The following is a 27,290-nucleotide window of genomic DNA, read 5'->3' as shown; positions in this document are numbered from 1 at the left end:
TTAAAAAAGTATCGCTTAATATCAAAATTGAATTTCGATGTAAATAGGTAATGCTACAGCACTTGTGTACATTATGTCCATGAGAATCGTTGACTACATAACATTATGTGGAAAATGGCTCAATTTGCTATTTTGATTAAACAAAAAGAAGAATCTTTTTCTAGTAACTATTATGGAAGACCTTCAAGAGGTTATTATTGTAACAATACCGGAGGGCTGTAAGGCGGGTAAGCGCAAATTAAAGGTATACATTCTTCATGCCAATCATAGCAGCCCATAGTTTTATTGTAACCGCACCTTACGCATCCAAATAAAGCTCACCGGAGCGTTATTGCAATATTATAATTATACCATAATTGAACTCGTATTCCTTTTCTTCAATCAGTTTCAATTATAATAAATTGCGTTTCAATTAAGTCCTCGGTTTTAAACGCCTCTCGATAATTAAAATGTCGCTATAAAAATCTTTCTTTAATAGGTGGGTACTAAGTTCCATGTGCAGTGGAGGGTTATTAATAGGTTTATTGCGTTATTTCTTTTTGGTTTTGTTTTATCCCATCGTAAAGTGTGGCGTACACAAATGCGACTTACTAAATGCGCTAGATTTTTTATTTTATTGATTACGTTTTATTGCATACAGTCGCTATTGTAATAGAAAATATTGTGACGCTGCCTCTCTCATTGAACGTGCGCGAAAACGTAAGTGGAAAATATTTTTTTATTTTTCTTTCAAAGTCGAGGTTATGGTTTTTTTGGCTATAAAATTTATTTTTTTATATGTTTGTTTAATTATAGGCAGGTGATTATTTATATAATTTGTATTTCAATATAGATATACACTGAAGCTCGTGTATTTTTTAAGTACCTACTATCTTATTTGCGAATTTTTATACAATGCGATGATTGAATATCTTCAACGTTTGCTTCAAAATATTTAAACTTTTTGCTTTGACTTTACGCGTAATATCTTCGAAAGGTAAATAATACAGAAATAGTGTAATATTTATAAGTTGTATGCAACATTCTCGTTGTTCGTAAGTAGGTACATTTGGATGTAATCCTTCGCTAAGTCGTAGGACTTATCACGGATCTGTGGCTGTCTACGTAAACGGTGCCGGCTCGAACCCTTCATCTCTTAAACAACGTTATCGTGTTATATGTGACTTTAACGTTTCCGCGCCTATATGTATTGCAGAGGATGTCGCTTGTATTATAGGATCTTAAAACATTGTATAAGATGTAAGTATCTATATCGTATAGTTATCAATACTTGTCGATTTTGCTCATAAGTTACAATAATTTTAAAAATAGCAAGAATATAACGGTTTTAGTTATTTTCGTTATACCTAAGTAGGCCCTCATTTTATACAAGTACTCCGTCACATTAATTTTTAAATTTTATGCAATAAGTTACACTAAACAACACACAAGACAAACAGTAGATCCCATAAAATTAACTAGAATTAAAAATGATATTGATATGTTAATAGTAGGTATTAAAAGTTACCGCGCAGTAAGCCCTACGCTCTGCCTCTACGTTATTTGCGTCATGCCTACAATACCTACTAGCCTTAAACTCCACAAGTCACTCGTTCACGTACAACAAATGATAATCCTTCAGTAAGATCTTTCGCACGGAACTTATCACAGATTCGTGATTCAACACAAATGGTGCCGGCTCTGAGCCCTTTCCCTAATAAAGAACGTTATCGTCCACAACGAGGGCCCACATCCCTTCCGGAGCGTCCGGACGACTTCCGAGGACGAGGCTCCTTTTGTGAAGGGCTCGTATGTAAGATACGGGATATATTGGGTAACTACGAATATTAGGTTTGGGTTTGGGTACGTATAATGTATTTCAGCTGATTAAGATGCATACCTATACGTATACGTGTACATAATTGACGAAACTTTTCTTTTTTCTTTTTTTACGTCGATGATGTATTATTGTTGTTGCCGCTCTTGACTAAGTTTTAACGCCTTATTAGCATCTTTCCTGTACGGCTGTCCACGTTATTAAAACATCATTGCAACTGCTTATATGAAAACAGAAATAGAGTCGACAGTGGCATGACCCCAGTCGAAATACGTCTCCAAACTTTTTTGTCTCGTCCCTTGCTGCTTTTCAGTTTTGGATACACCCCCTGCCAAGATAATATTGTGTTTTGAATATTTATCACCTTTAAAATGTTTTTATTTTGTTCAAAGTTTTTAACTAATTCCTAAGGAGTTCTTTTGGTAGTCGTTGACTCCAGGGGTTCGAAATTGACTATTCAATAAAGCTATAGTGTATTTATTAGTAACCCTTAAATAACTCTCTTGTCTTCTAAAATTATGTTAATATGCGATGTAAGAATTTGCGCCGAGATTTTTCTAATCTTACCTAAAATAAGAAAGAGCAACTAAACACTTTAACTACCGCGATCTCGTTACTAACATTCTTAATTGGTCGTAAAGCAAGACTTTTTATTAATTCTCGTGTAAAAGTAATTGCATGGCTCGTTTCCGCGATAAAAAAATCGCATGCTCTAAAATGGTAGCGTTTTCCTTGAACTCTATTGCCAGTTTCTTTAGGTTTAATGTAAGACTATGTACACGTGTATTTTAATTTGCTCTACATTCTTGAACTTTTTTGAATGCGTGTTAGGTTTTATGTTTCTGTCGCTAGGTCTCTAAATAGAAAATAACTTTTCGGAAAGTCTACATTTCGAACGACGTTGATCTTACGCTGTCATATTTTAAAGATAAGATACTAATAAGGATAACAGTTTATTTTATTAATATAACGATGAATCAACTTTGAATCAGATCTACATAATATCTTATCTTCGACAGACTGTGTATATTTAATGGTAACGATAAAAGTAGCGAGTAATTTGAGTGTATTTTATGATAGACAAACAATACGATGACTTCGTGTAGACAATCAAATGTAAGATATATATTTTATTTACCTTTGGCTAATTTCAGGCGAGTATTATTATCTGGGTTTGATTAAAGATGTATATGAACAGTGGTCGTTTACTATCGAATGAAATGTACGCTTTATGCCACCTCAATTTCATAAAAGAAATATCTTTAAAAACAATCGCACACAAATATTAAAAAGCTAAGTAAGGGGCTATATAAAAGAAAAACCAAACCTATTTAAAGTTTAACCGCGATGATTATAGCAGCTAGATGTACTTAGGTATAAATTTAGTCATAATTTTTCCGCATGAAGCCGACGGTCCCATTCCGATTATTATCTACATTTCCAACCCATATCGTGTACTCGTGCGGGCTTTATCGGGCGTCCCTCGGGAATCATATTTTATTAAAAGCGTAGGTACGAACGAATCGTACGGCACTGTGTAGTACCTAGGGCATACCTAATTCTACCCTTTACGTGATGTGAGGGTTCGTGTGTAATGGTATATTTTTAGCGCGTTTTAAACCGTTGTTTAGTTTATTATTTTATAACCGACATTTACTGGCACTGTTGGTTTAGCTTACTTTTTTAGTTTGAGTTAGGTTACCTAGAGGTAATACTTACATTTTTTTAGATAGGTGAAATGATATTAAAAAACATACATTGTAAAAAATACATCGATTGAAAGTACTTATGCATACCGCATCTTAACACAAACACAACATTGATTTCAAAGCACACATTGCTTGTTCTATAAATAATATTTGCGTTTCGACATATCTATAATTAGTTTAAATATTACTGTCGTTTGCTTTGTAATTATTTCATTGACCTTGCATTTTCGATTACGAACTTGTTTAATAAGGTTAATAGAATACTTACGCAGTATATTTATTGGTTACGTCCGATTTTATTTGGGTCAGGTCAGTATGAGGCGGCATACGTTATTTAGTGTTTATATTCAATTTTTGTACGCTTACATTATCGAAAATGTTATTAATATTAACATCATATCGCTATATGATGTTAATATTAATAACATTTTCGATAAGCGAATATTAATTTTATTGTTTCCTAACGTTTGGTAATTTTAAATGCAAGAGATCTTATTAATATTTATTTTATTGATGATTATTTATGTATAGGTTTCCGAAGATTTGCCTGTTATTAAATCATTAAAAATTGCATTAAAGAGACAAAAGGGAAAAGATGCGTTTCACTCGATCATCATCATTAAGTAAGGAGAACTAAGATTGTCGTCTCATTTGTAAGCTTTTTTTATTAAAATACTTTGCAATAAATATATTTTATCATCATCTGTGATACATGCAAGATAACATATTTTAAATAATATTAACTGTTAACCATAAAATTATGACTATTTCGTTTACTAACATAGTTTATTGTTGTACTTGAAATAGGTTAGGCGTATGTCTGTCTATATCTGTAGGTACGTCACGACTAGCGTCAAACGTCGCACAAATACCTTTAGACAACTCAAGGATAACCAGCCTCCTCTCATACGGCATACCTTAAACTATCTGATATCTATGTTATTGATAAGGTTTAGGTTAGATATCTGTTTCAGTTATATGTATGTAGGCCCTTTCTGTTCGTGAAATCTCCGTCTATATCGCGTATTGAGATATTGTCATATAGACAGACTTTACATAAAATTGTTTTTTTTTTTATTACAGGACTCAAAGTGTCTGTTTGTTTGCGATATTCACTACAAACATGTCATAATTAATGTAAATCGCAAATATATATTTAAAAACTCCTCCAGTGAGAGCTACACTAGGCTGTTCGTTTAAGTAATTTCAGTTAATGTTTCTAGCGGAGTTCGTACACAGGCCCGATTGACTCACAACAACAGTTAAAATTTTACTGCCTTCGTCAATAGAGTTATTAAGTATCTACGGGTTTAAAGGGCATACTAAGATATACATGCGACGTTCCGTTTTAATATTTATGTTTAACCAGTTATAGACTTCTGGATGATTTTAATGAGATTCATGGATTCACTCAATATATTTTGGGCTAAGAAGATGGTTCATATCTATGCCATGATCCAAAAAATTACAAAATTTTGATCAAGTACGCGCTGTGTTCAAGTTCTAATCAAATGAAATCAAAAGTATTTGGTTCAAAGTTGATTGTTTACAGAAAGTTTCTTTTTGAACGTCAATGTATCTACGACCACTTCACAAAGTGTTTCGTTTTGGAAAAGAATTAATAATCTTAAATACCAATTATGTTTTTTCAATCACAATTTAAGCACTAACATGTAGTAAAGCTACAAAATTCAAAGCGCTATCTACGAAAAAAGGACAACAACGTCTTTTCGCTTTTATGCAGTGTTCAATGAAAATAACAACTGTATATCGAATCCAATCGGGTTTGTTCTGCGCCATGTTGCATCTGAATTATCGGCATACACCAGTGGAACTATCACCGTGGCGCAGTTGGTATATCAAAGCCCGGGCTGTAATGTACTGCGCTGGGCGTGCAGCCCATGCAGTATCGACACTCGTAAACACTGCCAGGTATTATCAATGGGATATGTAGGGTTGTCAATTGCGCTACATATTTTTTAGGTTGGCACTCCGTTACATTTTTTTCGTAAGGTAACAACTAGCTTGCTGTTATCATTAAACTTAAACCACAGCACAGTTTTAAATGTAGTATAATTGTGTTGTGGTCAGCTGACATAGAAACAAGAAAACAATATTTTAAATGTTCAGCTTAAAGATAAACACACAGTATATGAAATTTAAATAATTAATATTACCATGCCATACAATTATCACACTTAGCATTTTAGTTTATTCAATGTCACTGAAATAATTATGTATCTTAATTACCGCACATTTCTATTACATCACAAGTAGGGTTTACTAACTTTGCCTTATGTAATTATACTATTATTCAATAATATAAATATTCATACTACATCATAAATATTAAAACTGAATTCTGATTTTTTAAAATGATACTCTTTAAATCTTTTATTTTTTTATAATTATTTACATCGACTCGATTACCTACTCCTTAAACGAAAGATTTAATTACGACGAATCCTATGTACAAAATTTTATTTCTTCAAATATTCAGATGTGACAGTTTCATACAATTCCATAGGTACAATAATTTACTGTCAACCCTGGCCGTAACCCGCCCGCTACAGCGAAATGTACTTAACTCGCACCCCAGTTAACCCTACCGTCGCGGCATTTAAAAATTTAAGGCCCTTTGTCCCCAATCGTCCGGGCCGGACTCGTTGGCGCACGCGACGAGAAAAACCGTCTGTGAAAACAAAAAAATGTATGTACTTATGTATGTATGTAAAGAAGATTATACATTCTTTACAATTATTTAAAATATTAATATGTTACAGATTATTGTATAAACCTTTAGTAAGTAATCAACTTCAAAGATGTCTTTACATGGTGTTGCCTTCTGAAGACTGTAAATACAGTGTTGTTTCCCTGTCACGCGAGTTTGCATCCTCGTGCGGATTTAGTCCGAGTAAATATCCCTTTCGTATATATACTTTTCTTACAGATTTACTTTTCTCGTAAAGGCCTATGCACGCGTACTGGAGTGTACCCGCGTGGTAGGTCCTTTATACCGCCTATTACTATTACTCTTAGTCTAATATTAGTCTGTACAACTTTATGTGCTTATTAATTAACAAAAGTTCACAGTATTATAATTTTCATATGCAAATGTTATTGAATTTTACATTTTATTTATACATTTAATGTGTTCTTTAAAAGCTTAATTCAATTATGTCGATCCAATACGACTTCCTGAATCGACTCGGGCTACATTTCCGTAATTTGCTGAAAATACACTGAACAGCTTCTTTAAAGACGCATAAGGAAGTAGAATTTCAAATTACCAAAAAATAGTAAAAAAATATCAAATAAATGAAATTATTTCAATTGCTGTGTTTACATTTAATCTTTGGTATGTAAAGTATGACTCAACTGTCGTATTAATTTATCATTTAATGTTTTTATAATTTAAGTCGAGTCGATAGTAAATTATATTTAATCGTCCGTCGTGTTTCTGTACTCATAGATTCAAATATTTTTTTAAATTGATTAGTGCCAATGAACTTCCACATGCATGACATAAATTATTGTCATACATTAAGATTTTTTTTTATTTCGTAACTAAAATGGCATCTACCTTTTGTCTAAAGTATATTTAAACTCAAAAATCTGTTTTATTAGTATTATTAGTAGTATATCTATGCTTCCGGCGTAATATTTGTGACTGGTAAACTTGGCCAGTCTACATAAGAAGATTTCACTTACGCTAGTATGGCGTTAGAGTATTACAACGTGTTATTTTTAATTGAAATAATTTAAAGGTTTAACATAAACAACAAGTTAACTCTTTACACGTAATCAGACGACGGGATTACTACGTTTCCTTATACGATTATTTATTTTTAATTAAAATGATCTAATTTATAATCGCAATGTTTATAGCAACGGTCAGCAACACGCAGTCTGTGGCTCTCATTGCGGCCTGCCATTACCTTATTTAGGGACCATGTGGCCCTTGTTGCCAAAAAGGTTGCCGACCACTACCGAATGAGTCAATTGCGTGCCATAGTGCTTAAATGTAAAGGACATTGTATTGAAAGTTAATGGGTTTTTGTCACCCGATATCAAAATATTTTACACTGGGACAATATTAAAGAAGTGCATAGTACAGTAGATAGGTACTATAATTTGTTTAGGAAATTTAATATAGATACAAACTCACACTAAAGCAATGATCACACCAGTATAGCGTACCCAGAGGGTTCCGGGTTCGATTCGTAGTCGAGTACATATCTAAAGTATATACTTGTAATATATCTAAAAATATACTAATATATCTAAAAATATACTTGTAACTTAATATTTCTACTCTGGATCTCTGTATGTATTAGTGTACTCGTCTTTGTATATGAAGTTATGGGTGTTTGTTTTTTTTAGATGTTTCCTTCAGTATCGTGACCGCGACCTTGAAAGTCACGTTGCGGTGTTAGAAAAGCCGGATTTCCCATTATAAATTTCCATGAGATATTAAATATTCATCATTCGTTGTCAAGATTATAGACTTTAGATAACATATCTCTCTACCTTCCTCGTTATATGTAGTTTACTTGCATTTTACGATTTATAACGGCATACGGCATAAACGAGAGTATTTTTTATAAACCTCTGTTCAATATAATAGACAAGAATAATAACTTAGTGGTTGACTTGTGTGAGATTAACAATATTGAAAAGTTCTTAAAGGTATGTGAAGTCTACCAATCCGCACTTGGCCAGCGGTGTACTCCTGATCCTCATTATGAGAGGGGTCCCGTGCCTAGTAGTGGGACAGTAAGGGATTGGCATCTGTATAGATAATATATTACAATACGTGACGCAGTTGTAACCAAAATCAAGCCAGTTGGAAAAACGAAGTATTTCGAGTTCGATTCTCAATCTGGCCATTAATGTTCTGATGAGTATATGATTTTGTTTTCGTCTATGAAACTCAGGGAACTCCAATATGTTTATTATTAGTTAAATAAATTTTGTGTGGTTTTATGTTTGGCATATTTAAATTTTAACTGGCTTGATAAATTGTTACTAATTAACTAATTTTATCATTAGTTTTATTACATTGTTATACAAATTCGATCACAGACTGCAAAATTCAAAATATTTATTGCTTGTAAAAGACTGACTTTTTTGTATCTTTCCGAACGATATTGGCTTTTATGCATATTTATTTTCCCGGTTTTGTGTAGGTTTCTTTGTAATAAAATGTCGCATTATATTGACATTATTAGTATTAATTAGATACTATAGTGGAAAGAAATGTCATACTCCGTTATACAGTTGCAACTGGTTTGATTTGATAATATAAGCGCCGAATCTATAGCTTTGACATACCTAATGTACGTTTTATCTTATCTTTATACTTTATGCTTGTACAAAAATATGAGTAGTGTTAACAGTATATGTTGATAAAACCCTGAATAATGTGATTTTGAGATCTTAAATATGTAGTTCGATAACAACTCGATACCTGTCGAATTGCTTTAATAAGTGATAATTTTACGATAATCAAATGTTAGTATGCCAGTGGAATTCATTCAACAAACGAATAAACATTGTATATCGTAGCTTACGAAGAAACATCATAGTTATAGACGCACTTCATCATGGAAATTACAAATTAAATTATCTGACTTGTCGCATGTTTTAAAAGACGAGAAACTCGTAAATAAGTTGCATACGTCGCTTTATAAACACCAAATTTATGATACCATTTTGATTTATTTTAATTTTAATGTACTCTGTGTCATCGCGCTATCAACACGAATTTAATGATATCATTTTATTTTAAATTTATTCATCTTATTTCGAGGCGTTCAAGTCACAGTCGGTGCCAAAAACTTTTCGAAAAACAAGCCCTCCTTTTGTCGCAGTCGAGTTAAAACAGTTTATTTTCGCACATACTTACAGTTTGTGCATTTTTGAACTCCTGGTTTTGGCATTCCGAGGCTGTCATGAAGGCTGACGCGGTGACAGACAAGTGACAATCTTGGGAAAGATTGTACGATAAACCCGATAACTCCATAAAGATATTTAACGTGTTACGTGTTGTTTTGTTAGTGCTGAGGAAATGTTAAACGATTTTAAGTTTATTTTTTGTGTTTGCTGTAACAAACAAACCTGACTGTTTTTTATAAATAACGTTCTGAATGGAGTGCATCCACCTTCAGTTTTTGGAGCCGAATGTAATGTTTAAAATTAAGTATACCTACCTTTTTTTTTTGTTGATGAGGGGGAAACCTTCAAAAGGTACCCGACGCCATGGGAGTGACGCCGGGTTATGTGGGATTTTTACCCCACTAAAACCCCCCCGGTGGCCGTTCTCAGCGTTTGGTGGAGAACTCCGGGATCTCCAACGGAACACAACCGGAGTCCTCTTAACGCGATGCCCTTCTACCGGGCTCTGCCCTGGGGGGAGCAATTTACGCTCCTCTCACATCCCCTTGTGATTACAGCGATATGCGACCATGCCAGATGTTTTCTAAAGTACGCAGTAAGTATACCTACCTACTGTGTACCTGCGTGTAATTGTAACGACATCTATATTTTAAATTGAAAATATAAATACTCTTACTTACACATAGTTAAAATTCTTTGGCCTTCCTTTACCAACATAGCCTTCTATATAAATTACACGGATCTATTTCTCTTCGTAAGACTGTATGGTTTAATAGGAAATAAAAATTAAAATTTTCCACTTCTACACCATAACTAATACGTCTATGAAACATTTTATTTCTTTTGATAACACGTGACCGCACCTTTTTCCTCTTATATCACATGTTACTTGTACTTATTGGCGTACAATTGCAGTAAAGTCTATATTTATGGAGATAAGAAATCTAAAGATAATCTGAAAGGGGTCAAGGAAAGAGATCAAGTACAGTTCGACTGGGGAAGAACCACCGCTACCTCTATTTCTAGCCTTCTTCCTTCCTTGCCTTCTAGACTTCTGCGTTTCAGTGGCTATGTGATTACAATGAATACTTACATCATGAGTTTTAGGAAAGGCAATGCTTTTATCAGCAACGGAGTTGGTTACAGGTGTCTATGGGTGGCAATGACCACTTCAGTTTGTTGTTATTTTGGATATCCTACCAATAAAAAACTCGCTAACCTTGGTGTGATTATAGTACAAAGTAAAGAAGAAAATTAAAAATCGGACGAGTTCTAGCTGGCATCAGCTATGCATCCGAAACTAAATAAAATTATTACTTTTACATATTTTTATTTATTTAATTTGTATTACTATCTATCTATCACAGCCTTTAAAAGTCCACTGCTGGACATAGGCCTCCTCTAATCTGCGCCACTCCGACCGGTCTTGAGCCGTAATGAATCCAGCGGTTACCCGCCGTCCGCTTCAGGTCATCAGTCCACCTGGTTGGGGGGCGTCCTGTACTCCTTTTGCCGAAACGTGTATTAGTATGGTAATACGAAACCCTCAATTGATTCATACGTTACGTGATAATCATTGTTAAGAATAATTGTGTTATTGATCGAACTCGAACAACGACTAGTCAAAATATTTATTTATCTAACGCCGTCATCTCACGATGACAAACGATTGAACAATGGTCGTATTGATTGATGCGGTTATGATCGTATTAGTGGAATCATTGTTTTCTCGTTATATCATTTTCTTGTAACAACTATTTTATATGCAACAAGACGGATACCTTAGTTATGTTCTAAGAAAATCGATGTTAACATACAATCAACGCAGCGGCGGTTATTAATGATGGGTTGTTAATACGATAGGATATTATTATTTTGCAGCAGTTGACATGGGTTAGGGCTTCTACACACTAGCGTTTTTACAGTGATAGCGTTAGTTAAACGTATAAATAGCGCAAACTCTACTACATCGCAACGCGTACATTGTCCCCTCATCGGTTTGGTGTTGTCATTAATTAAAAATATTAATTCCTATGACCTGTACTATTGTTGGCTTTGCTTATGACAAAAAAATAAATATGAGTGGACCTACGTAACGCTGCGGTAGCGAAAACGGCGTTATCGAGGCGATTACACTACGTATGTGTCTATCGAAAGTCTACGTTGAAAAAACGCTAGTATGTAGGAGCCCTTATCGGTCGCGGTCGCAACGTGATCAAAATATGCACCCACCGCGGTCACGGTTGGGAACCGTGTTTACTGCGAGAATTTTGCGTACCTACGTACCTACATATCAAAATAATGTATTGTCTCTAGATATCGCAGTAACTGAATTGGGCCGCACTCGTTACGCGCTATACTGCGTTCCGGTTGTGTCTAACTGAAAATATGATGGGGATACTGTAAGATACGCTTGTATAGTGCAAATTTATTGTAACCTAAGTACTCTAATCATTCGTAATATTAAGTATATAGGTCGTACATTGACCTACAGATAATCCTTTAAATACCTAAATACTATAAAGAATTTATCTTATCCTCTATAGATAATATCTTAATGATCAGTCCCTGGGCATCATATTTAAGATACATTTTTTCTCCCTGTACTTGGCACGTGTCTTTTATCGGAATAACAGGTTTAGTTGTCCACTAAGTTGAACTGTTTACTTTGTATTTTTATACGGTTTCGATAGGAAAATTTCTTCACAATATTTAGACTTTAATATGAACAAGACATTCCTCATATAGATCGCTTGGATAGGGATCTCGGCTCTAAGTACAGTAGAGTTATTGGACTGTAAAGCAATAAACGACGTACCTAATAATAAAACATTTCAAGCAAAACACTAACACTAATTAAATTCACGTCACATTAAGTTATGCAACAAATAACAGATTCTCCACAGTTTTCCTACAGTATAAATTGCGCGTCGTGCGCATTCAATCAAGTGATAAATACACCAGGAAACACGTAGAATAACTGTTTCTATTATTGTTAAACTATAATATATCGGTATGACAATATATGCAAATGTGTGTTTATTTATGCTATGACGTGACTGCAAAGATTGTATGATGTATATGTCTGTAGATTGACAAGCATGGTCAGGGAGTTGTAAAAAAACTATCTCTATAAATTCTCCTCCTTTATGTATGAGACTCGCTGGTTTAGAGAGTTCAAATTGGGAGTTATACTGGTGGCTTCATCATCAACCCCTTACTGTCCCACTGCTGGGCACCGGTCTCCTCTCATAATGAGAAGGATTAGGCCGTAGTCCACCGCGCTGGCCAAGTGCGTATTAGTAGACTTTACATATCTTTGAGATTTTATTTTATAAATCTCTCAGTTTTGGACCTATTCATTGCAAACAAACAATCAAACAATCAAATCTTTCCTCTTTATAATATTGGTATAGAAGTATAGATATAGATGCTAATTTGAAATGGTTACTGTCGCTTTTCATGCCTTAAAGCACCAAACACAATTATACCCACATATACATAATATATCAACAATATGTTGTGTAGTATACGTATGTTTGTTTCATGCATTGATGGAAATTAAAGATTTTTTCCTTATTTAAATATCGCCACGTAAAATCTATGTACTAGTATTTAAAATTGTACACACATGTAAAATCTTTATGCGCAACAAAATAAAATGATTATTCTTTGCTGACATCAAGTAAAATAATTTTTTTTTTTTTTTTTTTTTTTTTTTTTTTTTTTTTTATATTTAACCTAACGATAAGGCAGACGGGCTACCTGATGGAAAGCAGTCACCGTCGCCTATGGACATTTGCAACACCAGAGGAGTCGCCAATGCATCGCCGGCTTTGAAGGAAAGCTCTTTTTACACCCCTCTTGAAGAGCCCCATGTCATAGTCCTGAGGGAATACCTCAGGAGGAAGTTCATTCCACATTTTGCACGTACGCGGTAAAAATGACCGTGCAAACCGAACCGTGGAGGACCGCCACGGGTCAAGCTGATGTGGATGGAACCTCATCCTTCGGCGGGTGGTGCGATGAAGGAAGGGTGATGTAGGCACCAGATCGAACAGTTCCTCAGAACACACACCATTGTAAAGCCGGTAGAACACACAGAGGGAACCTATGTCCCTCCGCAGGCTTAAGGGTTCTAACCGATCAGAGATCACTGGGTCATTGACGATTCGCACCGCGCGTTTCTGTACGGAGTCAAGTGGGTTAAGCTGATATTGAGGCGCCCCTGCCCAGAGATGCGAGCAGTACTCCATGTGGGGCCTCACTTGTGCTTTATAAAGCAAAAGGAGTTGCCCCGCAGTGAAGTACTCCTTGGCTCTGTTCAGGACGCCCAGTTTCTTTGATGCCAACTTGGCTTTAACTTCCAAATGACTCCGATACTGCACGTCACACGAGATGTCAACTCCCAGGATCCCTACACTTTTACTAATGGTGAGCTGGGTCCTTTGGAACTTAGGCGCTATGACGAATGGGGTTTTTTTAGCGGTAAACGCGCAGACTTGTGTCTTCGTGGGGTTGAACTCAACAAGGTTAAGACGACCCCATTCCGAGACCCGCTCCAGAGAGTTCTCGATTTCAGACACAAGTCGGATTCTGCTTTCTTCCACGAGTGTCCGAGAGGTGTTCGCACGGCCTGCGTACACAGCATCTCCCGTGCTATCATCCGCATAGCAATGAATGCTACCGGTTTGTAGCAGCATATCATTGATATGCAGAATAAAAAGCGTGGGAGACAGTACAGACCCTTGGGGCACGCCAGCATTAATGGGCTTCGTGTCTGAGCAGCACCCGTCAACTACGACCTTAATATGCCGCTCAGACAGAAAGCTGGCTGTCCATGTGCATAACCTCTCGGGAAGACCGTAAGATGGTAACTTCGCGAGAAGGGCCCTATGCCAGACCCGGTCAAAGGCCTTAGCGATATCTAGGCTTACAGCCAATGCCTCCCCGTTGCTCTCAATAGCCTGTGCCCATCTGTGAGTGAGGTACACTAGAAGATCACCAGCTGACCGGCCCTTGCGAAAACCATATTGGTGATCGCTGATCAGCTGGTGCTCCTCAAGGTACCTAAGGAGCTGCGTGTTTATAACACGCTCCATAGTTAAAATATTTAAATTAAGTTTAATGTTATTAATACATTATTGCTATATTAAGGAGTTTTTTCATTAATATGTTCATTAACAATTACAATGCCAAGGTGGGTTGCACAAGTTGGGAACACATTCATATCATCAGTTTCATATGATAGACCGAACACATTTTTAGCAGGAACCATGTATATTTTGCATATAATACACCATTGTCGTGAGTACTCTACACCCCCAAATTTTCGTCGCGCCTGCATTTTTAACCAAAAGATTTACGAGACGTTAACAACACTCAAGTCATTGTTATGCCACGCAACGGTAAAACCTAACGTTTAGCTTCCACTTCAGTTTTCGTTTTAGTTTTCGACGCGAGAGCGTACCTTACCTAATATGAATGATGTAATCGCTATGTAAAAGAAAGTTAGAATGAAAGATTATTTTTGTAGAGCTGCAATACTAATGTTAAAGCAGTGATAGCCTAGTGTTTGAAAGACTCCTAAACAGACAGTCCGAGGTTCGAAACCGTGGGATATACCTCTGATTTATCAGAGTTATGTGCGTATTTGACATTAATTATCTTGCTAAAATAGAATAGGAAACCGGTGTGCGGAAACCGGTGCGGGTTTTTTAGAAAAAGTACTTCTCAAGTGTACCAATTCGAGTTTATTGACAATGAATAAAAATAGATTTAAATGTTTTAGTCTGATAATAATCATAAATACCTATTAAATTTCGAAATAAAGATATATTCGACAAAACAATCATATAAACCGAGCACAATAGAGTCATGGCCAATTGACAAAGGTTCCTAAGAGGTGTCAGCTACTCATCGGTTCCTACAATGATTAAAACGAAAAATAAGTTTTAAGCATCTACCTGAATAACGTCTTTGCTTGTCCTTTTGTATAAATAATATAATACTAGTTTACAAACTTAAGCTTGAATGAATTCTCATAGTCAAGATTTACTTTGTCCTACCTGGCTTCCTTCCAAAACCGGAATTGGTTAAAAATGGATATGATATTTTTGTTTTGTGCGCTACAAACATTTCAACGACTTAATACTTGTTTGGGATAATGATGGCCGTTCCGAACTGTCGTGCAGAGGGACCGTGTCCGAATCACAGCAAGCGATCAATTTTTATTATTTACTAGCTGTGCCCCGCGGTTTCACCCGCGTTAAAAAGGAACAGGGGCACAGCTAGTTCTAAAATATAAGTAGCCTAAGTTACTCCTTATTACATCAGCTACCTGCCAATAAAAGTCCCGTCAAAATCGGTCCAGCCATTTCAGAGATTAGCCAGAACAAACTGACAGACAAACATTGTAAAAATGTTATTATGGTATGTATAAAATGTATATTCATGCATGTAGTAAAAAGCGGGTATTTCAATATTAAAAACAGGCACTCCTATTTTGTTTATATTTATATGGATTTGCATTTAGATTTTTTGGGGGTCTGCTTAGTGGACTCACACTTTGTAAAGTACAGAACTATGTGTTTGTAAAGTGTAAAAATCTATCGTTTTTTTTTGTAATACATACATATACGGAGCGTTCCAGTTTAGTCCTCAAGACGTCTATTATGTAGAAACCCTTGTCAAAAGTCAAAGTATAGGACAAACTAAACTACATACTTACCATACGACAAAGCAAGCTTTTCTATTTCTAAGATATTTAACGTATTGTCCGTTTATTAATACCTCTTAGCATAATAAAAGATCCAATTTGGATCACACCTACTATAGGCTACAATGAGGATAATTTCGCGTTTCTACGTTTTGAGGGCGTCAATCTAAAATTCATAATAGGGTTTAATAAATTTTGTCACGTCTGTCACAGCAAAAGGTTCTCGATTCATATCCATGTACGGCGAGATCTTCTGCACGATTTCATTATACGTATTGTGTGAGGCACGGAGCTGACAAACCGCGGTTTCTTTGTACAATCAGCGACAGTACACTCGGTTGATGCGTGTGCGCAAATAAAACACTTTTCTTCATAAGCGTCTAACAGAATGCAACGGGCAATTGTGTTCAGGAATTGGAACGGAGCTCAGAGGTAAATATACACTAGCGACTTCATTTGATAAAAGCCGCGCTTTTATAAAAAAGATGATTAATTAAAATACGTTTTAAAATAGCCATTACCAACGGAATATGTTGGCAATATTTGCATTTTATAACTAAAACAGCAAGCGGCATAAAATTTAAAGCAAAAAACGGGTTTTGGATCAGTTCGGACGAATATTTTAAATGGTCGTCGCGTATTTTATACAAATGAATTGATTTTATTGAACGCTATCGGCAGCTGCGGGGATCAGAACAGAACTATGCGAGAACGCTTTCGACGCGCGGTACAATTTTGTGGTTTAATATCGCATACCGACGCGGGAACAAGGATATTATCATTCGGCTGCTAAAGGTCACTTGGTTTGAGGAGAGACCGGTCAGCCTTGGGCGGCGTAATTCACTTTCGTACTCGACTGTACACGGCCCTTCGTGTGGCCTCATTTCTCAACACTGTTTGCTTTGTTCTTAAAACCTGCTGAACGCCGATTTTCAATGTGGTCGTCGCCTACAACTTTTTTGTGCAATTACTTTGTGGAGTAGCGTGAACACAAAAGGAAAACAGTAGTGGTTTAAAGTAGGAAAGTAAATGTCATTTCGTCAATAAATTATGTAGATTTCATCGTGACTGTTGATGAATAATGAAGAATTGTATTGTGCATAATGATTTGGTACTGTAATGAACTTCTTCGGTGGCCCACGGTTTTACGCTTTAAAAAAATTATAATGTTTTTTTTATTAAAACTAATACTTGCCAGATATGTTGATGTCAATTTATAACCTCGTAAATGATATTACTCAATAAAAGATATTACCTTATCCTAAACCACTAAACCTTTTTGCCGTAATTTCTGATCAATGAACTTTGATTATAAACTAGTACTTGAAATATGTGTTCGAAGATACCAGCAACTCCAACTATTATTTGACACTGACCTAAAATAAGTGTATTGTTTAAAGTCTTTTTGACGTTTTTTGGAAGATTTTGTATATATTTTTTCAAACGTCGTTTATCTGTGTCGAAATATAACTTGGAACATAAAAAATCTGTCGTATGCAAATATCTTTACTAAATATTTTTTACCTCAAATAGTAGTCAAACAAGTAGGTAGCAGAATGTATTTACCTACTACTAGTAGTGCCCGCCGCTTCGCCCGCGTTTAAAAGAAAATAAAAACATACATATTATGATTTCCGAATTTAATAATTATTTTGAAACAATTTTATAATAAAACTTTATATAGAGTATCTGATCTGATAATAGCTGTCACTTGTCATTGGTTAAAAAATGGAAGGTAGTTGGGGCGGGAGAAAAATACATTATGGTGACTAGAATAAATATAAATAATATCTTGTGTTGAAAATGTGGAATAAAGCAAACCAGGAAAGGTTAATTAAAGACTTAAGTGACGTTGGAATTAAGGTGTCAAATAAATATATGTAATACAGGAATCTGATGTGACCATTAAATCAATATGTACTACATAGAAGATGTTTTATTACATAACTGGAAATGTATACCTTTATTGGAATGACAGTGGCGGCATCTGTCGAAAATTGGTGGTACCAACTCGAAAACCTTGGTGGGCTCATGCACAACAACTTGCTAAAGATCATCATCTAATGTAGTTAGTTGTATCTACTAATATAGTTTACGATTCTATAAAGGACATATAGACCAACATTCACTTATATATATATAGATTCAGCATCGTAATGTTCCACAGCGCGTAACACGTGTTTTACATCTGTCGTTTCTATAAATCTATTTTCCTCATACATTGTGTTGTAGTGAAAATTTATGGATTTCATGATCTTGTAGTTTATGATTTCCTGCATTCTTTCTCTGTGTTTATATTTATGAATTTATTGCTTTATGAATGCGGGACCCATAACTTTTTATCGTTACGTGAGATCTCTTACAAGTGTCACTTGTTATGTTGTATTATAATACTTTTATTGATCATGTGTTCGATAGCTGATATGATAACAAAGTAATAATATTAACAGATATGACTGTGTGTTTTAATCTGAACTTTCTATAACGGTAGCCACATGCTAAAATTCTTAAAGCTATTTGCAGGACATTTGCTTACTATCAAATATTTAGATAATTACCTGACCTGGAATCAAACCCGGAACTTTTCGCTTGGTTAACCGATGCCATATGGATCAATAGACTAAACGCTACCTACATATATGTGTTACTTACCAAACTTGTGAATTTTTCATTCTCCTATTTCAATTCAAATAAGTGTATGCCAATCGTATTTCCAATTTGTTTTGAAACAACCGGCAGCCTTCCATTTAGATATTACTAACAACTAGTCATAATCTATACGTACGTACGTTCGTATCTAAAACCCAGGTGCTCTCACGTACAAGAGATCGTTTGACTTTAATGTCGCAAGAAGCCATTCGATCGAGTTTAAATCTAAATCTTTTCTATTTTCCCGGTAATGGAAAACGTTGGTGCGTTACAGTTTTATAGGTTACCCTGGATTTGATTGCGTCGTAACGTGTACCGAGAAATACGTTACGTTCGGAAATTTGTTGAACACACGCTTAAAGGTGGTTCGCTACTGCATGCTCGTCGTGTAAGGGCTCGTACACAAAACTGCGATGCGACGCGATGCGAATTTGCAGCGCGACACGAATTGCTGCGATGCGATTTCGTGCGGCAAGGTGTCTCCCAGGGTGACCATTCCTTCGACGACCGTCAACCGTACTGAACTTATTTTGAAAACTAGATCGTGACATGAATCTTAAAAAGAAGTGTGCACTTTTTTGCTTAGGAGATACAGGAAAGATTAACAAAGAAGATTTTGAGTTCATCCATTTATCATATGTCATTTATTTTATATTGAGTTTCCCAAAGAACAGGCCGTTCCTCATTCAGTAATATGAAAAGTCAACGTCGTACTTTGTCATATTTTTACATTAAAGTATATGTCTTCCCACCCAACAAATACAGGTCTGTGCATCTTCCCCACACGCTGTCTCAGAACGAACTAAAAATGACGTCAACAAATGTGACGAAACATCGCAGGCATGCGTGATGCGAATTAATTCGCAAGTTTTTCCGATGCGTCGAGGGAGCTCGCAGATTTTTACGATGCGACGTCGCATCGCAGTTTTGTGTACGAGCCCTAAGATTGTATGTCGTCTGCAAACAAATTGGATGTTATTTGATGATTAATTCGAAGACTAACGCCCGTTACTTATTAACAATGTTAAACAATTTTGCCTACTGCAGTTCAAAATTTGATAATTTTATTAACAAACATTTAAAAAATTGTTGAACCAAATTGATTAAGGTTGATTTTTAATTAATAATAATGGACGTAAATCAATAAGAAATCTAATGGAAGTCTTACCTAATCAACGCCATTTAAAGCGGTTTTTTTCCTTAGCAACTCTTCTTATTCTCAGAACATCTTTATCTATACCTTTCTTCTCCAATCGTATATCCAGTCTTCGCCAATGATTATTTTTTTTTACCTACACTTAATATGTTTTCTACGTTCCATTTATAAAATACCGTAGCGTTTGGAAATATTTTATAATTACCTCCAAGTAGTTTCAATATAATTAGTAGTACTTACATTTTTACTACGCACCTTGCGCTCTGTAAAGACGATAGTTGGTAAATCGGATTACGTTCAACGTTTACGTTTATGTCATAGGGAACCGCATATAGTCGACTTCACGATGTGATATAAATATCAAATCGTGCCAACTTAAATGTCATACAGATCCTTTTACGGTTTACGCGAACTTATATTTATTAGATTGCTCTTTGAGATACCTGTTTCTAATAACTTTGAAGATTTGTTTGTGCATACGTTATTTGTGGTTTCAATATAAACTTAAGAAATAAATGTAGGAAGACTGATAGACATGCATTTTTGTCCGAAGACACTCGAAACTTAGTTCCCACATTTTTTCCTAGAATCGTAAATGTATTTTGATAAACTACCACTGAAGCACACAAATAGACTCTGCGCGTAATGATCGCTCTATGAAGTGTAGGTACTTTTTGTAACTACTTTTCAACGAATCGAGATGAAATATTTTCTATCGTTGCGTCTGGTGATGTTTAAATGATGTCATGTCCAATTTCGCATTGGGTGGCGTAATTTGTCGTAATTGCTTTAAATATGATTTAAGTCGATTACGACTTTGATTGTAACTTGTTACAGTTTTTATCTTAAATGTAGAGTAAAAGATGTTAGTCATATCTAAAAATACATATTTCATAAATGTTTCTTCTTTTATTTGTATCGGCTGAGCTCACATATTAGGAGATTGTGAGATTTGGTCTAGGTTGGATTTGGATTAGGTATCTTAGTCCTCAGGAGTGTCAATGGCAACACATCTGTGATTGTAAGAGCCGTGCCAATATGATGCAGTGATGTGATTGCAATGAAATGGACTGCAAGTTCGTTTGCTACTCCAATCTTATAAGAAAAGAGAAATGTATGTGTAAAACATTAAATTTATAATTTTAGCTTTAGCACAAATATTCAAACCTTTTTCGTCGTGTAATTTTGCCCTATAGATGGTGACCTAGAGGCACGACTTTATTTTCAGAGGCATAAGTGATAACCATACTTTAAGCATGACAAAAATAAAATACATTTGGTTTTTTTTCTGTTCAGAATTTTTCACCAAAGTTTTCCTTCACACTAATCATTTATATTGACCATTCAAGTTTTAAATATTCCAAACTTGACCTTAAATGCATATGTGACCTTAACTATGCCTATACAAATAAAACGCATGTCGAAGAATTATATTCTGCTTTAATTTATCGTGTATCCATATTAATATCACCGTATCAACGCTAATGTTAATGCTTATTAAAACAAAATTTGGAGTGTCGCAATCACTTAAATACTAAATCATACCGACTTGATTCATACGTCCTTGAAAAGTAAGATATAGCTGTTTTGCTAATTAGCAATTGAATTTATTAATGTGGACGAAAAAACGTGAGAATTAGTCAAATTATTGAAACGATTAATACCCTGAATCAACGTGATTTGAATTGAAATATTTCACGGTGTACGTGTTTTGAAAAAAGGAATAAATTATAATTAGTTATGTGGCGATAAGACTGAATGATAGCTCAGTGGTTTGAAACTTGGGCTTTTTGTTTGGGGTTCCGACGATCGAATCCCAGTGCACATCTGATTTTTCGAATCAGTGCGCGTGTTCGACGTTAAATAATTGCATAGCTGCAACCTGCGAGTTCTTAAAAACATCTCAAAGGTACGTGACGTCTACGCATTCGCAATTGATCAGCGTGGTGGGCTATGACATTAACTGAAAGGGGTTATCTTTGAGAGGACACAGCTTTGAGACGCCGTGTTTTGAAATTACTGCAAAAAACTTTACCGGAGAGCGTTTCAAAGTTTTGAATATGCTAAAATACGAATAAAATCTGCATTTCTGTCGATGAAACACATTAAAATAAGGCAATTTATGCAATAAAAACGAAAAGGTACTTTTGTGGGTTACAATATTATACGTAGGAGGGGTCGAAACTATACCCAAATTTGCATAATACCTACTCGTCAGCTGATGCTAACGTTATCCTCAAATGGCAATGCTGTCGTTAACTGATGTCGTTAATATTATATATAAGTTCGATTTCGCTTTTGAACTTTATAGGGCTCGACAAAAACTAACTCAAACTAAAATGGATTTTCCATGTAAGAAGAACATTATTGTTACCATTAATAAACATAATTTGAACGTGGTTGGTGGTACAAAGATTACTTAATTTCGTAGCTAAATAACGAACGTCACTTTTATTTTATAATAAGCCCGTTATACGTAATTTAAGTTACATATTATACAGATTGTCAGATTGAAAACAAATATTACTGTATTACAATGACCACTTAACTAACATCAGGAAGAATTTGTCATTTCTTTACACACAATAGGGAAATATTTAATTGTTACCCTATTTCGACACAATTTTTTTATATTAAAAAACACGAATTACGTACAAAAAACTAGAAACAAAAAATAGGAATAAAAGATAATATAATCGTTACAAACAAAGAAATGCGCCGCGCAGGCTCAATATAAATCCTCCCTTTAGTTGTTTTATTGCTTTCCATAGATTGATAAATCGATAAAGTACGTGCTCTGATTATATCCTTTTGTAGCCTCATTCTGATATGTCCTGCAATTGTGTGTTTACATCCTATTTGTGTACCTAGAACAGAATCAAATGTACGCCTCGGAATGCCGGCTACAGCGTCCCCTCCGTTCTCCGCCTATCCTTGGCCGCCTCGAACCTGCCCTACGCAGATTAGCATAACCTAAAAACATTGCGTCGATCCGAACCAAACGCCTATTGCATTTGTGAATTGAAGTACGCTTTATAAGTCTGTCCTATCAAAAAACCGGGCAAGTAACGAGTTAATTCGCAGGAAAAGGTTAAAATTTAAATTAAAGTACGTATTGTAGACCTATAGCAAAAATATATTTACCATTTATTACATACCCTTTTATTTGATAAGCTACACGATACACTTTGCAAAAGTTTTTTTTTTACATATTATATTATTAAGAAAAAAGGAATTATATTTTATATATAGGTATAATATAATATTGTTCAAAAAACTTTTTATTCGCGGCGATTAGGTTATTTTTTATCTTTGTATTATAATATACTGTTCTATGTATTAGGTATACCCCTATGGAAAAAATACAGAAAGCCTCATGTAAATAAAGGGAATACAAAAATTCTACTTTGTTCGTGTGTTTGAAATTAACTATAGTCTGATTCATAATTAGGTGTCCAAAATGTAAACAAAGGTGTTGACCTATCAAGAAAAAACGTTAGAAATGGTAGTTTCTTATTTTTTTCGATATTAAAGTAATACAACAATAATAAAATAACAATCTTAATAAATTAAGATTAATTCCCATTTTCTAATATTTATATCACCTCAATTTCGTCCCATACAGTAATAATAATAAAAACAAAGTTTATGGTAGAAAATTAAAATGTGATAATGGTAACACAATCGGAATCCAAGACATTCCTTGTGCTGTCATTTAAGTTTCGTAACTGATATTATTCATTTTCGTGATTGTGATTGAACTGGAATATTTTCTCGTTTACATAACGCGTTTGTTAAATTGTGTATATTTGTTAAATTTTCGTTTTTGTTGAGTTTGTTACAGTTTCTGTTTCTTGTTAATTTTGACAGTGACATTTCTTTGTTTACATTTTGGACACCTAATTATGAATCAGACTATACGTATATTATTTAAAACTAAGTAAAATTATTTTAAAAAATAAACAAACTATATATTTGAAGTCAATATTTATTACACATGTAACTTAATTTTAAATATTTACAAAACTATTAATACTTGATCACGGCTTAACGTGGCAATTTAACATTGCGTCTAACTTTAAAATTAAAAAAAAATGTGTGTTCACTTTTCACTTTTATTTTGTTCATTTGGAAAAGCACATTTCAGTTTATTTTATTTTATTAATTGATGTCTAAGAAGGCTTGCTTTCTATAAACTTCCGCATCGGCCTTAAATAATATTTCTAATATCTCCCGTTGTACAGCGGTAACTTGTTTATTGGTATATTTTCTCATCTTTGTTTGTACAAAATTAGCAAATGCATGTATTTCTGCTTCTCTTAGTAATTCACTCTTGGAAAGCATCTGAGGCTGTTGGCTGGGTCCTGGGACTTCCATTTGTATAGGTATATTTTCAGGTTGTGGTTCAGTCATTAAATTTCTTGGCATACTCGGTTCTTTTTCGGAATTAGCATCAACATCAAGATCTTCTACGTCTGTATCAATCTCCCTTTTTATAAAACCGTCTTCTGTGACTACGAGAGTTTCAATCTCATTGTTATCCTCGGATAGTGGTTCTCGTGGCAGCCTTTCATCGAAATCCTCTGTAGAAATTACGCTTTTTGAATTGTCTTCTGTATCGTCAGAATCATGGGACAACATCTAAAAGAAAAACCGAGTGCAATTAGTTTTTTCACAAAAAGAAGGAACTCGAAAAAAAGAGAGGAAATAAAAGAAACAATCGAACTGAGATTTGAACCCGGGTTTCCTGCGTTTTAAGGCGCCCGATTTCCCGACCGGGCTATTCTAACTTCGTAAATCATGGTGAAATTTAGCTTCGTATTCTAATGATATTGTAGGAGGTTTTTATTCAATGAAAACATGGTTGAAACGACATTTTCTGAAAATAAAACCTAGCTAGATCGATTTATCGCCCTCGAAACCCCCTAGACACAAAATTTCAAGAATATCGTTGGAGCTGTTCCCGAGATCGTTGATATATATACAATACATACAAGAATTGCTCGTTTAAAGGTATTAGGTAGATGTATTATACAAAAATATACGAACCCTGTACATTGAGTGTTCATCCTTATTGATTAGTAACAAAAATTTCAAGTGCTGGTACCCGAACCACTTGGATACGTTCATGTTTCCTGCAAGTTCAAATTTTCATAAATAAATCATTCATAAATTTGTATATTGGTCACGTACAAGCAAGCCGAACCGAAACAATTTCGTATAATAAATTTAAATATGTTATTTTTACCTACCTTTTCTAAATTTGCACTTTTGTCTTCTGAACGACGATAGCAAAATATTCATTTTATGTTTGCATTCTGTTGGCGGTCTTTGTAAAGTTTCGCCTATGGCGGTCCAAGCGGATATTTTCGCATATCTCTTGTAAAAATAAGGATCCCTTGGATCGTATAGCACGGGGTGCCGTCGATAAGCCTGTATAAGTTCAATACACATTTGTTCACTCCATGTATCTTTCTTATCGTCTGGACAAAGCGTTGGATCAACAATTGTTGTATCCATGATGCACTCCGTATCGAACACACGTCAATTCGGGTTCGCGTCAACGCCGTACTAAAGGCACGCAAGAATCACAAAATGGAGGACGACTCGTCATGGCGTACATCTGCTATGCTCGCTCTCGCATCTAACGCCCTAAGCGAGAGAGAGACGGGACGAGCGATCGATTGAACTGTTGCGCGAACTGTGCGAGCGAGCGCGATGTTACTGTAGCGCCAAGCGCGTTGATTGTGGTATAACTACGTATGAGTTGTATTCTACAAGGCCACTGGAACGATTGATGTTCCGTATTATTTCGAATATTTAAAGCGCGCGGTCAGGAAGAATTGCTCGTGGTTCAAAGTAAACTTAACGTGTAATTTAAAATTTTTGAAGGCAAATGGTGAAGTGAAGAATACAAGCAACGAATTTATGATGGACCTCAGAAATTTCAATTTATAGTACTTAGTTATAAATAAAACGTCTACCCCTGCAAAAAGAGTCCTGCTTGTCTGACTCTATTTCCGTATTTAGTTTTATCCACTTAGTAACACCTACTATTTAACTGCATTTCAATAATAATACATAAAATAAAATTTATTTCATCCCAAGCAAATACTAGATCACATTTTTATAAACAGTGAGTACTTCAATAACAGCAACGAATTTATGATGGACCTCAGAAATTTCAATTTATAGTACTTAGTTATAAATAAAACGTCTACCCCTGGAAAAAGGGTCCTGCTTGTCTGACTCTATTTCCGTATTTAGTTTTATCCACTTAGTAACACCTACTATTTAACTGCATTTCAATAATAATACATAAAATAAAATTTATTTCATCCCAAGCAAATACTAGATCACATTTTTATAAACAGTGAGTACTTCAATAACAGCTAAATGCATATAATTGTTAATACGGTCACAAATTTAATGTGTCTTCATGACTTGAAGTTATCAATTTTATCAACTTCGGGTGAAATAATAGGTATACAAATTCAGTAAGTTCTTAAGTATGTACCGAAATAGACAGGTACATAATATATCTTCATATATAATTACAAGCTGACCCGGCAAACGTTGTGTTGCCATATAAAAAAATGTTAAGGGTGAACAACCCTCATCACTTAGGGGTATGAAAAATAGATAGTAGCCGATTCTCAGTCTGAATATGCATATAAAATCTGGTGAAAATCGGTAAAGCCGTTTCGGAGGAGTAGGGTAACTAACATTGTGACACGAGAATTTTATATATAAGATTTTATTTTTACCTTATACAGATATATACATGATATTATGCAAAATAAAAAAGTTTTTTAATGAACCAAATTCTAATAGCTGTCAATACAATTCAAGGTCAAGTTTAGTTAACGATATTCAATCGATTCAACGCGTGCATAAATTGAGCCTATTATATTATGATTATAAAGGATTAATACACACAAAGATTTTATTCTCCGATTAGGTAACAGATGTTGATGAATATTTAGGAAGAACGTTTTATTCATAGAAAAATGGAAATGTTTACATTTAAAATCACAGATATGTAGCGCTTTACATAATATGGCGGGTGCTGAACACGGACTTCAAGGCTTGCTTGGCGTTATATTAACTACTATCACTTATTTAATTGTATTCAAAATATAATATGACGTCAGTCAAAAAAGACAGACACAACTTCTCGAACAGAATGAAGCACATACAACTTGAAAATAATTAAAATTCCTCAGTATATGAAAATGAAGTATAAATATAATTTATAACCACGTGACATGTTTGTATTCGCAACAGTTACAAATTACAGGTGGCGCTAACGTACACAAATACAAATTGTATTTTATTGCAATA

The 27,290-nt window shown here is 34.7% G+C and overlaps 2 protein-coding genes across 3 annotated transcripts in view; one reads left to right on the top strand and one right to left on the bottom strand.

Moving 5' to 3' along the window:
• The window catches only part of twin (CCR4-NOT transcription complex subunit 6-like twin), a 268,905-nt gene that overhangs the window by 109,620 nt on the left and 131,995 nt on the right, over positions 1 to 27,290 (top strand). The gene's annotated exons all lie outside the window — the stretch shown is intronic.
• Positions 23,919 to 25,575, bottom strand: LOC140757947 (uncharacterized). The gene is made up of 3 exons (XM_073093864.1): positions 25,199 to 25,575; positions 24,996 to 25,081; positions 23,919 to 24,587 (listed from the first exon to the last, which is right to left on the bottom strand). The coding sequence occupies exons 1-3, from the start codon at positions 25,464 to 25,466 to the stop codon at positions 24,108 to 24,110; spliced, it is 834 nt and encodes a 277-aa protein (XP_072949965.1). The 5' UTR covers positions 25,467 to 25,575; the 3' UTR covers positions 23,919 to 24,107.

The sequence above is a fragment of the Epargyreus clarus genome, unplaced genomic scaffold (assembly GCF_041222505.1).
Source record: "Epargyreus clarus isolate Ecla_fem2 unplaced genomic scaffold, WU_Ecla_fem_2.2 ptg000005l, whole genome shotgun sequence".
In the NCBI taxonomy this organism is placed as follows: domain Eukaryota; kingdom Metazoa; phylum Arthropoda; class Insecta; order Lepidoptera; family Hesperiidae; genus Epargyreus; species Epargyreus clarus.
This window is presented reverse-complemented; position numbering and strand designations above follow the sequence as displayed.